The 16883-nt window shown below is 34.5% G+C and overlaps 1 protein-coding gene across 1 annotated transcript in view; it reads left to right on the top strand.

Moving 5' to 3' along the window:
* Positions 1–16883, top strand: part of cntn3a.1 (contactin 3a, tandem duplicate 1) — a gene marked incomplete at both ends in the record, with an annotated part of 79593 nt that overhangs the window by 33118 nt on the left and 29592 nt on the right. Inside the window, 5 exons of the mRNA XM_079238789.1 lie at positions 3942–4145; positions 4671–4773; positions 5649–5833; positions 8575–8714; positions 15006–15138. Coding sequence (XP_079094915.1) covers positions 3942–4145; positions 4671–4773; positions 5649–5833; positions 8575–8714; positions 15006–15138 — 765 coding nt within the window. The remainder of the gene's footprint in view (positions 1–3941; positions 4146–4670; positions 4774–5648; positions 5834–8574; positions 8715–15005; positions 15139–16883) is intronic.

Below are 16883 nucleotides of genomic sequence, written 5' to 3'. Positions count from 1 at the left end.
ATTAGTAACCGCTTATTTGTTGTTGTTGTTGTTGTAGATTGTCATGCCCCGCACCTTTGAAAGATATGGTTTTAAAAACAAGAATTAAATATAAATGTTCATGTAAAGGAGGGGTTATGGGGTGGTACCAGACGTTCCTTGTGTGTGTTTGATTGATCAGGTCAGGAAATTGTTTTCATAAATCAAGCTGGTAGCAGAAGTAAAGTAAAAAGGAGACTAAAATTTTATTTCAACGGAATCAAAACATTTTTCTAAAAGTTTGAGGTATAATACATTATTCATACCATGTGTCATTTTTACCTTTCACATGTAGTTGCTCTTATAACCAATAAAAGTCAATTTCTTGAAACACAAATATAGCTCATGCCTCCTTGCAAGCACATTCACCACAAGACCACTTTTAGTGGAGGAGGACTGTTTCATATTAACACAGCATTTAGCAATAAATGCATTTACATATTTTGCTGAAAAGCCACCCATCTGTGTCAACTTGTGGTCTTTTAAAGCACTTTCAGCACTAATAAAATACACATTTTCATAGAAGCAGCATTATCTGAGAAAATGTTCTTTAAAAAAAAAACTGCATAGTGACTTTGGCTTTATTTATGCATACTATGAGCTCTCAAAGAGAAAATTGAAAGCAGCAAGATGTCACACCTGGTCATAGATAACACCAATCAAAAAATGTGAACACATTTTCCCATTAAATCCAATCTTTAGCCAAATGTTAGACTACTTATATCCATATGGACTTAAAAATCTCTTGACTTCTTTTTTCTTAAAAAAAATATCATGGAACAAACTATCACCAGCCAGTGTTTACCACAGCTCAGTAAACATATATCTGGATATTAGATGCAATTTCAGTCATTTTGTAAAAATAGAACCATTACGTGGGAGTCTCAATTTGAGTGGGTGTGAACACACGTTTAGATGTCTACACACACATACTCCATTTGTAAACATTTTCTCACTCATAGCTGTACAGCTGTGCATTCATCCGAGCATACATACCTGAGACACATAAATAGGAGGTAAATTAATAATTGAATAGCTATTTTTGAATAGGGCAAAAACAAATACTGATTGAATTGTGACATCGGATATGTGGGTATTTAGTGGTATTATCAATTTATGAGTAAGAGACTCTTTAAATACTTGTCATATAATAGCACCGGGTTACGGTTGTTTTTGCCTGTGATATTCTAATTTGAAAGTAAAAGTGCTTTGGCTTTCAGCAAAAAAAAAAAAAAAAACAACTTATAAAAGAATCCAAATGAAAAGGAGTTACATTACATCTGTAGTAGATTGCTGAATTGGGACCATCTTCTGGGTGCTGCAAGTGTGACATAAAATTCGAATTTGAAATTTAAACATTCAGACTGTAAGAACATCTGGCCATTACAACATCTGTGCATGCTGTGTATTTTGTGATGGGGGATGTATTAAAACGTTTACAACTTTTATGCTGTTTGCAGAAAATGACTGGTCATCAAGTGACAAGAATGTTCCAGTTTGCCTTGTAATAGCCTTTTTCTGACTTACATAAATAAAAGACAACAGAGTCTTCTGGTTTCTTGTAGTTTATGTGCTGCTATTAGCTTAAACTTTAAGCTGCTTTTACTATAGACTTTTATTAATTTGAGCATATTCAGCAGATTTAGGCTGTGTCATATCTTGTTATACCTTGTTCTCCCACCATTCAGCAGTTATTTAATTCATTTTGAAGCACATTTTGTCAAGTAATAAAAATATGTAGACATAACTGGCAGGAAAAAATGGTGTGATTAAACTCTGTTGTTCAAGTTTAAATCTAATATTTTGATTTTAAGATTATTTCAGTTTATAATAATCCAAAAGAGGATCAAACACCTTCTCTTTTGTAAGCGCATAGACATATTTTCTCCAACAAATCACAGGATCTCGTGTCATGAAACATAAAATTTAGATAAAATGTATCTCCTTGAAGTTTTTCTAAATGTGAAAAAATAATTCAAAAAGTTTAATAAAAATCCAGGCTATCAAAAAACAGAGTGAACGATACATCAGAGGGATGCTGAAGTATACTGGCAGGAGAGATAAAGTGCCAGCCTGGCAGAGTGTAACTGATGGAATAGTGAAGTAGTAAATTAAGGGACTAACAAGCAGAGTGGGAGCAGGAGTGAGGAGTTGTGCAGCAGGCAGCTTGCCTCTGGGAGACTCAGAGAGCAAATGCGGGATATGACCATGGCTGAATGAAATTTGCACAGGAGTGACACAAGTTCTCAAGATTCTGATTCACTTTCTGATTCACGAGGTTACAATAATATGTCAAAGCCCAACATCCTCCCTTTTTAAGAGCAGAAGTGAAGAATACTGAGTCAGTAGATGAGTGTCTAACTCACAGCTCAATTACTCCCCACAACATAGTGCAGAGTCATCGCTTAGACAGGTTTTTTACCAGCGGCTAAGATTGCTTTTGGGACAGGGATGCAGTATGGTCCAGAGCAATCTTTCCTTGTGTCAATATGTCAAAACACCCTTGCTCCTTTTTATAATGTTGTAAGTTGATAGGGCAGAGCTTTTATGAGTGCACTCCATGTGGCTGGTAGGACTGGGAGCCTTTCTCAGCTTATTATCATGGATGATGAATAGCAGTCCAGGCAGTAATAAACTATCTTAGATGATCTGTAAAACATTAGCTAGATAGAGCATTGTACAGTTTTGTTTGCTCTTACGTAGCTGCTGCAGACAAAGGTCCTTGCTGTTTTGTTTGTTTTGTTTTGTGTGTGCATTTTTGTGTGTATTAAACTAAAAAAAATATATATAATATACTTATTATTGTTAAAGGTAAATTTATTTAAAGAAGTTTCCCTCAGAGCAAACAACAAGCCCTTCTTTACAATGTTTTAATGTCTAACAAACTTTTAATTTCATAAATACATTCCAATGTTTTGATTATATTTCATATCAACATGGCAAAATGCAATATGTGTTTATTTAAAGGAATGTTTTGATCTTTTTTTTTTATTTTAAAGTGCAAAGTAAATAGGACGTCAGGGTCTTAACTGCAGCTTAGTTTCACTTAAACTAAAGGCATCTCAGAAAAGGATCATGGGAATGGCAAATCTTTTGATTTTTTTAAACAATCCAACCCAAAAAAAAAAAAAGTGTTTTGAGAATGTTAGGAATATTACTACACACTACAACAAACAAACAAACAAACAAATAAAAAAACAACAAAATGTCCCTTAATGTTGGTGTTTTCAACTCAACTCCTCATTTTTCCAAACAGACCATAACTAGAATAGACCACCATAGAAAATACCTGAGGATATCAGCTGTAAATATCTACTTCTCTGAAAAGGCAGTTATTCAAACTTTCAGCATTTTTAGTCTAGCATGGTGAACCCATGAAACGTCACCATATTAACCCATAAAAACCTACTTTAACAGATGTGATACATTTAGATTCAGAGACATTTGGCATCACTTTATGGTACAAGCTTTGTTTAATATCCTGTGGAAAACAATGTGATTTTTGTCTTTTGCCCCTTAATGAGCCCCAGAAAACAAAAAAAAAAATCACACTATAAAAAAGATTTACATATTACGTGCTAATAAATAGTAAATGGCTCATTTTGTTAAAGGGGCAAAAAACAACCTCATATTAAAAATATTGGATGTAACTTATCATTTTTTCATGGGTTGGGTCTTTATGGGTTAAGGGCATTTATCCAAAACTGAGTAGGAGTAATTGCTTTTCAATTATAAATAATGTTTTTAATCATGGATGGATTGCACACAGTCCAATCTACTAATTGCTTTATCCCTTAGGGTATGCTCTCACACTGAAGTGATGAGACTGCTGATGAAACCAACAGTATCTGTATGATGATTAACAAGGACAGCATGTGTTTTCACCTTTTGCCCTCATCCATCCTCTTTGATTTTGTTCACAGATCTTACCTTCACATGGATCTTCAATGAGTACCCATCCTTTGTCATCCAGGACACTCGCCGATTTGTCTCCCAGAAGACAGGCAACCTTTACATTGCAAAAGTGGAGCCCTCTGATGTTGGCAACTACACATGTGTAGTCACAAACATGGTCACCAAAACAAGTGTTCAAGGACCACCAACACCTTTAGTCCTGCGGGTTGATGGTATGATGGAGTTACTTTATTGAATTCACAAAAACTATGAGTGCAAGCAGGTTTTTTGGTTTTAAAATGGTAATTTTAAACAGCAGAATTTCTAAATCACAGGTGGTGGGACTAATTAGCCACTGCTCGGCAAAATAACAAGCTTAATTTAACTAGCTATTGGAGGCGAGTTTAATTATCTGTACCTCATTTCATGACTGCAACTTGGATCATAAAAATGTAGTTTTTTTGCAGTTGTTTGGGTGGTGTGTGCACTCTCTCCTTTTATGGAAGATAATTAAGCTTTAAATCACCATCCCAGCTGTGATCTGAAAACTTTTCCCTAAAGTCCTCAGCACATTAAAAAACATGAAAAAATAAAACCAAGAGAAGAGCTCAAAGAGAGTTTGAACACACATGCATCCGCAGAGCCCTCCATATCAGTGTCTTTATTGACTTTTCTGTGACCTTTTTCAGGCCTTGTTCTGAAAAGGTTTTCATTAGACATTTATGACATCACTTCAGTGTTTTTCTTTGCCATTCCAGGTGTGATGGGAGAATATGAGCCAAAGATTGAAGTGCAGTTTCCTGAAGTTGTCCCTGTCGCCAAGAGCTCCACTGTCAAACTGGAATGTTTTGCACTTGGAAAGTATGTTTTGTTTTTTTTTTTTTACTATAGTGTAAGCTGTATGTAAATGTATGGAAATAAATTAAGTTACTTGTAAAGCAAAATTACTTTTTATGCTTACGTGCACAGAAAGAAACACTTAAGAATCAGTGTTTAGCTAATACATACAAACATACATACATACATACATACATATATGTCTATATATATATATATATATATATATATATATATATATATATATATATATATATAGACATATATGTCTATATATATATATATATATATATATATATATATATATATATATACATATATGTCTATATATATATATATATATATATATATATATATATATATATGTGTATATATATATATATAAATTATATATATATATGTATATATATATATATAAATTATATATATGTATGTATATATATATATATATATGTATATATATATATATATATATATATATATATATATATATATATATATATATATATATGTGTATATATATATATATAAATTATATATATATATGTATATATATATATATAAATTATATATATGTATGTATATATATATATATATATGTATATATATATATATATATATATATATATATATATATATATATATGTATGTATATATATATATATATATATATATATATATATATATATATATATATATATATATATATATATATATAATATTTTTCCAAAAAAAAAGGTTTTTTGGTTTTTTTTATATATGTATGTATATATAAATATATATATATAAAAAAAAAAATTTTCTTTTTTCTTTTTTTTTTCTTCTTCCAAATAGGCCCTGATAAATCTTCAATGTTATTTATCAATGTCTGGGTATCATTTTGTCTTATCTCTATCTAGCCCAGTCCCAACTATCAGCTGGAAAAGAGTGGATGGTGCCTCTTTTGGAAGGAAGGTGGACATAAATAAAGCCAGTGGCGCTTTAGAGATCCCTTATTTCCAACAGGAGGATGCAGGGATATATGAATGTGTAGCTGAAAACAGCAGAGGAAGAAACTCGGTTAAAGGAAAACTTTCTTTTTACGGTGAGTTCTGTCAGAGGATGGGTTTTCCTGACTTTGATCTAAAACCCATCTTGCTTCCATCCTCCAGTTTTAGGTATAAAACCTTGTCAGCCTTCAGGCTCTAAGGTTTCCTCATAACATCATGAGTGTTTATAGACTCTTAGAATATCGTCTAGTCTTTGATTCACAACCCCTTCAGTTTTACTGTAAAGCATGATTGAAAATATAAGAATGTAACTTTGGTGTAATTCTAACAAAAAGTTTTATTTGTTGTCATGCCATCTGTAGCTTTTATTAGTGTCCATAAATAACGGCATCAAATAGCGGAATATGGTAGTAAATTAACCCATTACTAATAGTTTATTTCTGACAAGCTCTCTTTGTGCTGGCAGCGAACACAGGGCCAGAGGCCTCATAGATTTACACCACCTCTTAGGGAGAAGTCATTTTTCCCCCACCAGCACTGGACTTGTGGCCCATATTTCCAGAAAGCTGTTAATGTCCCTTGATGACTGTTTTTTTTTTTTTTTTATAGTTTCTCTCTCCATTATGATGCAGTTTATGCACTGATTATATCATACCACAAGGCCCTTTAGGGAACTTCTTTACTGAAATCAAATGCAGAATTTTCTTTCCTGTGAGGAAGGATGCCTTTGATATGTTAATACAGGGTTTTGCAGCACCTGGAAGTGTGATGAAATGCACATGGTAAATGTAGATAAGATGAGGATTAAACCTGATTTTCTTGAAGCAATATAGCATCACACGACCAGAAATTGCCAGCTTGAAAGAAAGTAAAGTGGTTATATGGTGGTCATATCTAAGCAAAGTAATGATTTTCAGCAACTTTTATTTGTCACCGCTTCGGTGCTAAGTTGTGCAGCCTCCACTACAGCTGTGTGGAAGTCATGTTTCTCCTTGTAAGATTTAAGTCTTGTCTCATCTCGCAGCCTCACATACTGACAGACTGCAAGGTGATAAAAATCTGTAATCTCATTTTAAAGTCCCACAGACAGGGACTGGTGGGACATCCATCAAGTCTACAGCAGAATAGTAGAATCAATATGAGGATGTGTTGTTTGTAAGAATCAAACGCAGTACAGTGTATGTGCACAGTTTCATCTGAGGACCGGTTGTTAGTTTCTCTCTTTGATTTCTCTCTTAATTGTGCATCTGCATTCAAGAAGATTTAAGAAATTGGTTAAATTGGTTCAATTACACCATGGTGTTGCAGTTTACTTCATTTAAACAATCTCAGACGGAATTAGATTTACTTTGTGGAGAAGCTGCATGACGTCCCTATTTCCATTATAGGAGCCTCATTTGTAATGTTGTTTACAGCATGTCATGTAGTAAGTGTTTCTCTCATGTGATATATTGTCTATATCAATTTATTTATAATACCAATAGTACATCTTTTATTAAAGAGCATCAAGGCAACTTGTGTTTTGCCTTGTAAAATATTTTCTCAACTCTTTTTAACAGCATGGCTGCTGAAAATTACCTTTCCTTGAGCTTTTTTGTTTTTTAACTATTGTAGTTCATTAAATTTTTTTATTTGTTTTTTGTTTTGTTTTGTTTTTTTAAGAGGAAAACACTCTGGGAAATACATGCAGCAATGCCTGAAGGAGCCAAAAATTATGAACAGAATTTATCAGCAAGAAACAATTTCATTAAAGGAAAAAAAAGAAAGAAAAATCAATGTTGCATACATTTTTCTACCATAAAATAGTGTTTGTTTTTTTGTCTGTGTCTCTGGATGCAGTTCTTACAAACCAGCCTTACAGTGAATGGCAGCTAAATTCCTTTTCTTAGTTTGAGTTTCAATAAATATATGGAATATTTTTGTCACCCTTCGCTTATATTTCAGCTCTGTTCAGAGGTCACAGAGGACTATGACATTATCCCTGGAGTTAAAATACAGTCATAGGATAAACGCAGCACTGTCTGAATTTCGACATTGTCTATGACCTTACTGATGCTTAGCGATTGAGGCGACACCATCAGCCCCATTCATGTGCAGACAAAGGCTGGCTGAGGATACTGTTGTGAAAACTACCTAAGGAAAAAAAAAGTAAGGGAAAAAAAATCCTCCAAACTCAATGTTTGGACTCAATGGGTCCCTGGAAAGATCTGAAATTTTCAGCAGATCAGATGAAGGGTTGAAAAGTGGCAAAGAAAAGAAAAGACAGACAGACACAGAGTCTTTGATTTATAAGTAAGATTACATTGTTAAAGAAACACAGCTAGGCAACCAGACAGACTGTCAACTACCTTTGATGTCCTTTCCCTTGACCGTGGCAGGGCGTCGTGTGGATCCATAAATCTTCTAGTTTCAGGGATGTCACTCATGCGACAGCTAAAACACCATCATAAACCCAGTGATTTTAATCAATGGTTTTCTGGAGTTTTGTGAGATAAAAAGCAAGTGTGACGTGTTGTAGAGTTATAAGATAATCAGTAAGCAGATTAGTGATTTGGATGACCATATTTAAATATCCCAACTCAAATAACATTCACAGCATTTTACTAAAAGTAAACTTATAAAGTTGTCTGTACTTACTTATTTTCTAAGTAGAGGTCAGATTCAGGTTTATTGGATGTGGGTTTATACCTTATGCCCTTGGCTTCTTCTTTACTGGACTATTTGCCTGCATGAATAGTTCATTGATTTATTCTAAAACTGCTGCATTCAGGTGTTACTAAAGCATATCTGTACTGTTACAGTGTTCATTTACAGTCAATGATTTGTGACCTCACAGCTCCACCACAGCTGACTGAGAAGCCTCAGGATGTTCAGAAGACAATTGATGACACTCTGGTATGGGAATGCAAAGCCAACGCCAAGCCCAAGCCCTCATACCGGTGGCTGAAGAATGGAGAACCTCTGGACCCCATGGAGGTAAAAGTTTTTATTTTATTACGATTTCTTTCTTTGTATAAAAAAAAAAACTAAATATACACCACAGAACATTTCTAAAATGTCCCACTATCACACAGGACTGTTCCCCAATAAGCTGATTAAAAAGTGCAAGAACAAGCAGGTTTACAAAAGAGTAATACACAAAAGTTAAAAAAAAAATTATGGCGGATGAAGTTATTTAAATAATTTGCAAGAACAAATGTTAATTGCTTTTCCTCATTTGAAGTGGTATAGCTAACTAAAAAAGATTATTTTTGTGTAGAATAATCAGATTTTGTCTATTTTTCTTCAAATGAGGTCTGGTTAGATCCGAAAAGACTGCTCAGAGGCTTTGGTCTAACTCTCCCTTGATATCCACCGTAATGTCGGGGCTATAAGTCACTGCTTTTTTCACATGATTAGAATCATGGTGCTTGAACAATGATTCAGTTACCTTATGGACTTTACTGGCTAACGAGACATTTTGCGCTTCATGCACACACCCTCATTATGTAAAACATATGAAGAAATGTGTGATGCAGCCTTCAAATTAAAGGCAATCAATGTAGCTGCTGAACAAGGAAGCAAAACTTCTGCATAGTTGGTGACTGTGATGCTTACATTCAATTTAGTTTAGTTTAGTTTAGTTTATTAAGGATCCCCATTAGCTGTAGCAAGCTACAGCTATTCTTCCTTCTTCATCAACACTTCAGTTCAATCCTGGAATACAAGCTGTTTACATATTCAAAATGATCTCTTTACATCCATTTTTACATAAGTAAATGCATGCATGTAATGTCCATTAATATTACATCCTATCATGTAAACTATTCATTTACAAAAAATATGCTTACTTATAATTGGATATCAACATATATATTTGGTTATCTATAATACAAATCTTCTAGTACACCTCCATCCACATAATCAATTAGTTTACTCTATTGCACATTCATTTGTATTTATTATACTTGTCACCAAACCCTTATAAGTATGATTTATATAGATGCCTGTACTTTTGAAAAATAGTCTTTTAATAATATTTTAAAGTTTTTTAGGTCAGTGGTTAATTTAATGTTCTTCAGTAGAGAATTCCATATTTCCATGCCTCTATACATAACTGTTCTTTTTATGGCATCTGATTTTGCTTGCGGCAAGCTAAAATTTCCATCTTTTGCATGTCTTGTGGTATATTTGTGATTTCCAGCACTAAAAGTGAGGTTATTAAATAAAATAACAGGTAGTTTTAATACAGATATATGTCTAATTACAACTGTCTTTGGTTTGGCTTATATTCAAGTGAGCTCTGTAGCCCAGAAATTACAGTAATTTTCCAGTCTCCACCTGAAATGATTCCTCTAAATTTCATTAATATGATTCCCATATCAGCTTTTTCCATCCATATGGAAGCATTAGGACTAAGCATACAGACAGATGGAAAGAAAAATACTAAATTTGTATGATGTTCACTTAAAGCCACAACACCCGTCCTCAGTTATCAATTAGTTTGCATCAGTTTTTCCTCTGAACCTAACACCATGTATTGGACAAAAAGCAGATTTTAAATGGTTTAATTTAGGTGCTGCAGGTTTTTTATTTAAATGGCTTCACCACTTTTAGCAGAATGATAATCTTTTCATTCAAATATGTAATTGCGATTGGATGATATTCGATGAGATTGATTAGATTTTAATAGATTCAGGACCATTTTGCTCAAGAGATTGGAGCGTTTGTTGTATTCATTTTTCCTAAAATCTAAAAATGCTTCCAACTTATAGGCATGTACTTGGCAATAAAATGTCATTTTGAAAGGGCTGTATTTGCTTGTGACTGAATTTGGCAGCAGTGTGCTTGTATGTGTTGTGGAAGAGTGTTTGTTTTTGCAAAGAAGCCAAAGTGATGCAATTTTCTGCCTGTCATCAACCAGGGACTTTGTCAACAATTTAACGCTCAATCTCTTCTATCTGATGCCCTCAATTTTATCATTAAGTCTTTTCTCTCTGGGGAGGATAAATAAAAGTACCTTGTCATTCAAAGTGTTTTAGATTCAGGCAATTTGCTTTGTTTTGTTATATTTCTCTACTAGAGTGAGTGTGCTGTCTGTCTGCAAAGGGTTGACACTGTGTCATTGGTGGAGTTAGGATATGAGCTTAAAAACCAGACTGCTGCTTTTTTGTTGGTTATCGGTTTAAATGGGCTAATGTTATTCAGTATTTGCGGCATTTTATTTGCAGAGTTGAATGGCAATGCACAAGCACGAAAGAAAAGAATTTGCTCCTATGAGGTTGTAATGTGCAGTGCCTGTATATGCAGCGACTCAACTTTTAATCTGGATAAATAGGTGTCATCGTAAACATTTCCTCTTTCTGTCATTTCCAATTCAGTTATTGTGAAGGCCTCGCAAAGGTCAATTCTTCTATTTGCCACACATCCTGAAGCACTTATCACCCCACATGTGCATCTCTAGCATTGATTTGTAAATAACGTAAAAATTCCTATGGCAGGTGGCCGAGGTAACATATTCTCTGTGCATGTGGCTATATTAATGAGGTAGGGTGTTACCATTTTCAAAATGCCACCGTCAACCGCGGCAACAGTAAATCAATTTCCAAACCCAAAGGTCAGCAATGTAGAGAGAAAGGGAGGAGGAGGAGAAGGCCAAAGAGGCCATTTGTTATTCCTCATTAGAATGGATCAGTCCTCTTGTTCCCCTCCCTCTCTTTATCTTAGCATCTCCGGTGCTCTCTTTCTTCAGCTCCCTTTTAAAGCTTTTTTCCTCACAGATTTAAGTCTCTCCACCTCACTCTTGCCCCCCTGCATGGGAATTAAATGGCAAAGAGGAGGGCTGTCACTTCAAAATGTCACCCCAGCAAAACAAGGGCCCACTCATCCCTGTATTTTTTCCAATACATCTCCAGTTTTCTCTTTTAGTTATCTACATGAGTGTGGGTTTTTCCCACCTTTGACCTCCAAAGTCAGCAAATTCTGGACTTTGTACTTCTGCATAGCTCCTGTTACCGTAACATTCATTCAGTCCAGCTGCTGCAGAAGCATCATTACAGATTCGGCATACATGCCAAGTGACAACAGAGCTTTCCATGATTTGCTTTTTCACAGCACAACTTGATACAGTGCTGGTATCAGAGTGAAGTCACGCATAATTAAAGATGATAATAAAGCAGACGAATGCCTCCAATTATTTGAAGTGTTAAAGAGATTGTGATGAGACCTCCACTGAGTCTGAGGGTGCTTTATCAGAGACGCTGGTATTTGTCAGTGTTGTCAGTGTGTTACCAACCCATCCATTTACCCAGATGCTGTACATCTCCCCCCCCCCCCCCCCCCCCGGGCTCTAGCACTCCCTAACCTAAAAAGTACCATCTTTTATCCATTCAGAGTCACTATGGCTCTTTTCTTTCTTCCTATTCCTTTTCTGTTCATAATTTTCCTCTGGAAAAAAAGCAAAGCATTCCAGCACCCAAAAATAAATAAATTGAGAAAAACCATGTTCTGTTCTACTTGGAAACTACTGGATCCATTTGGACCAAGACCCCCTCTGGCAGAGGCCATGGTACAAACTTAGCCATGTGTCTATCTGATGCATGCTTGAGCTGGCCTAAGAGGGAAGTGTATTTGAAGATTTTCAGCCATGTCACTGACTGATGTAAAGGGATAGTCTTTGTCTTTTCAAGTAACTGTGCTGTAATGACTCTAGACGACAGACAGACTGGCAGCAGGACCCTCTGGACTACTTTGTCAGTGACATTAAAAGGCCCAGGTACACTCAATGGAAAGATCAAGGGCAAGAACAATGGGTGCTGTCACACTTAAATTGACAGAACTATAAAAAGAGAGCAGAAAGCAGTGCCAAACGTTGTGAAGGTCAGAAGAGCAGAAAGAAGAGAAGAACTTTGTTCAGATTTTTTAACTGTGTTCTGCCTGTTTTTTTTTTTTTTTTTTTTTTTTTTTTTTTTTATGAATCAACAGAATCATATGTTCAGGATTATTTTGTCTTTTGCCACCTAACTCCCTGAGATACTCGCTGGAGTACAACACAGTCTCCAGTCTGCAGCTTCCTGCTGACTAATTCCTCAGAGGGTTGACATCACCTTTTGTTTGATAATATCTCAGCGCTATGTTAAGCAGAAGGTGGTTGCATTAAGTCACTGTGGGCCTATTAAGACCACAGAAAATTAACAGTGTTTCAATTATAAAACCCCCAAAGGAGAGAAAAAGTGTGGCTAAAGCTTGAATTAAATCAGGCCATTCATCAGAATGAACACACTTGGCAAAGTAGGACTTAAAATGCCCATATACAGACCTAATTATCCACCACGCAGTGGTCTAAGTCGCATATTATTATAAAGAATCTGTGTTACAGTATTGACACTAATTGGACTGCTTTTGCAACTTTTACAAGCAAATACTAATGAATATAAATATGCAAATAAATAGGAGGTCAAAGGTTTAATACATTCATGTTTGAGGTAAAAAAAAAAAGAAGAAAAAAATATTTTTGTTCTCTAGGGAAGTTCTGTGTGTTTGCATAGCAGTAAGTTAATAGTGAAAATGCTAATCAAAAGAAGCTATATTGAAACATATATGTTTATATTGTTGTAAAAGATAAAATTGTCAATATCTAAAAATCCATAATAATTGTATTTACCAAATTTTTGTTGTCACTTTTCATATCCATTTGCAAATGTGACCCACAGATTGTGATTAGGCAGTGGTGGTCCTGGATGCGAGTCTTTTTGTACAGCAAGAAAATGTACAGCTTTGGATTATAGCTGTATTCAGTTCAGCTTTATTTGTATAGCGCCACTTCACAACAGTGTTGTCTCAGGGTACTTCACAGACACATCAGTTCAAGCCAATGCAATCTATGTTTGAAGTCATACTGTACTCCATTAGTAGCTGATACTGCAACAAAAATGGTCCTCTAAAAGTATTCCAGTAAAATAGTTGGTCCACTGCAAGGCTTTTATCCATGAAAACCTGTTTGAGGTGAAAATGGAAGGATTTTAAGGGGTCAAAATGTTTTTTTTTACAGTGATGTTTTTAGGCTGTTGACTTTGAGTGATATTGTTCAATGTTCCATTTTATTTTATTTATGTTCTACTTGATTTTCTTAAGTATAATGTACAAATGACTCAAATAGTATGGATCAGAGAACAAACCTGTACCCTGGGAACAAGTTGTGTGATTGTGAGGTTCTAACACTGAATAACCACTGTAGAACAAAATATCTTTATTAATCACAGATTAATAGAGATTTTTTTTTTTAGGGGACTTCTGAAAAGCAAAAGTATCTCCAGCTTTCAATAAAATCTTCAGTAATTTTTGTTAAGGAAAATGTATAACATATATTTGTCTAATAGTAAACCCATTCGTGTGGATTATAAACTAGACACAAATTAGAGACAGCACTTTGTCTAAAATCCTGTGTTGCATTGTACAATTTAAGGGAGTTTTATGAAGGAATGGGTCTACCACACACATCACGAGAAAGTGTGTATACGTCTGAGCCATTTTTAAAAAAAAGTGTAATTTTCTTAGATGCTAAAAAGGATTACAGTTAATCCAATTTGTTGCACTTTCTACTTTCCACTTTTTGACATTCTGTGTTTGAACCACTTGGCTCAGGGGATTACGCTTTAAAGGTGGTTCTCATTACTATTTTTATTTTTGCCTCTCTCAGGGAGCATCCCATGGTGGTTCCCTGACCCACTGGTTGCTTTGAGTTTTTTAGAGTAATTACATGTTGGAATTGGGGCAAAATTTGTTGGTCAAACACTGTTTTATACAGTATTCACAGAGTAACTACTATTGATGTGGTAAAAGCAAATACATATAGATAGATAGACTGACAGACAGACAGATAAATATTAATATAAATATATTTCCATTAGTTTTTTAGCTCTGTGTAACTGTTCTCTTCTTTACTTTTGCTCTTTTAATGAACTGAGTCTAAACTGGATTTAACCATAGGTGAAAACACTCTATTGAAGAGGCAGTTTTAAAATCACAGTATTTTTACATACACATAGCGCACCTTCTCCCTATTAAAAAAAAAAAAGTTTTCTGAAAATGTCACTTATACATAAACAATCTAGGTTCAGGTTTGTTTCGTAAACATGATGTTTTTTTTTTATATGTAGGTTAAAATGTTTTTATAGAAATACATTTTTTCATTATCCATATTTTTTCAACATAAAAACATCCCATTTAACCATTTCTGTTTTTTAAAGTTCATGTTAAATGGATGACTTTGCATGTGTTTGTCTTTAGCAGGACAGAATTCAGGTGAATAACGGAGTGCTGACGTTAAACAGCTTGAATATGGCTGACATTGGCATGTACCAGTGTGTGGCGGAGAACAAGCATGGCCGAATCTTCAGCAACGCTGAGCTGCGAGTTATTGGTAAGATGAGTTCACTGAATTTACTCTGTTAAGTTACATGTAAGGCTTCACAGCATCTCTTACACCCACAATCATGTTGGCAGAACATTTGCTACACACGTCTACAGTTTTCCATCTGGAAGACATTTTCTTCATCGAGCATTGCTTCTTTGCTTTTAAACCACTGCTAAATGGGAGGTTGCCCAGTACAGATGATACAATGTGCAAAGTGATGAAAAATTGCATTCATTGTCTGTGAAGAGTTCTCTTCCCATCAGTTTCCACAGAATATACTAATATCAAAGTAATATTCAAGTCACTTAATTGGATTTTTGTCTGTAATCAGACAAGAGTGTTGAGCACACCAGGAGATTAAAGTTTTATGTTTTATGTTGCCTGAAACTTATTCTGTTAAATCTGCTTGATAAAAGAAAAGGATGTGGAAATGAGGCTGCCATATTTCCTCAACTACTTCTTCTTGAATCCTGTTATTGTCATCTTTTATTATGCCTCTGCCATGAGGGAATAAAACAATCTGTTTATGAGAAAAACAAACAATTATACCTGCAGTAGCTGTAATATCTGCCGAAGAATGTCATCTTCTGCACTTTTTACCCATGATGCACCTATTGCTCTGGAAACATTTGGATTTAGATTAATCTACCTAATTCCCATATGTCTTAGTATGCATTCTTGTTTATGCTTTCTAGGAAATTAATACATTTTACTTTGGAAAAGAAGTTTTCTTAAGGCTACAGAGCTGTTTGGTTGCAATGCCACCAAGTTCTCTTTGCACTGTGCATGTAGATAGTTTAGAGTTTTTAACCTGTTATTTATCACTTTAATGATCTCTTTTGTTGTTTTTGTTTTAGATGTAAACCAGTAATTCTGAAAAGAAGCTACATCTATTTGACAATTTTTCTTTCTTTTTTGATGGCATGGAAGTGTTATGTATACTAAGATGGTTTGGGCACTGCTGCTTAGAATTAATAATATGCTTCACCTTGAAGATGTGCTGCACATTTTGTGTAGCTCCTTTAAAAACATGGAACCAGAATGTCATTACCGCCACCAAGGAGGTGGCAGAGGTTAAGTTTTTGTCAGTGTATATCTGTCTTTTTGTTTGACTGAAATTAACGCTAAACTAGTCGACAGATTTCTTTTATGTTTTTTTTTTTTCTGAGAAAGAGTTGGTCTAACTTAGACTCCATTACATTTTAGAAGTGATACGGATCACTTTCTGGATTCAGGAATTTTTTAAGGATTCTTTATCATTGTTAGATAAGGCCATATTCAGTCTATGTGCATTTAACTCGACTATAAACAGCCAGGATGCTTGGTCAAAAACTAGAACTAGCTCCAGGCAAAATTCTGGATACAATGATCCAAAGCAGGAAAAGTTACAGGATCTTCTGTATTTTCATTGCAGTAAGAAGACAAAGTAAGATTTATAAACATGCAGTAAACACCACTATATATCCAAGAAACTGAATTCATTATTAATGATTCTTGGAACCTCATAGTGTATACATGTAAAAAAAATGTAGGACTATAAAATAGAGTTTAAATTACAATGTGGGTGAAAATGACCTGCATGGTGGAAGTCTGCACTCTTACAGTCCTTTTCTACTTTATTTATTTATTTATTTATTACTGTTGATCAACAAAATCATGTGATGAAAAAGGGTAAATGTTGGAACACCTTAGGTACCTTGTATGTAAAGTGACTGCAACGATTTAATTTTATTGTACCAACAAGTTAACAA

The sequence above is a fragment of the Telmatherina bonti genome, assembly GCF_933228915.1.
Source record: "Telmatherina bonti genome assembly, chromosome: 4".
Taxonomy (NCBI): domain Eukaryota; kingdom Metazoa; phylum Chordata; class Actinopteri; order Atheriniformes; family Telmatherinidae; genus Telmatherina; species Telmatherina bonti.
Note: the sequence above shows the minus strand (reverse complement) of the source record. Positions and strands in the feature narration are given on the sequence as shown.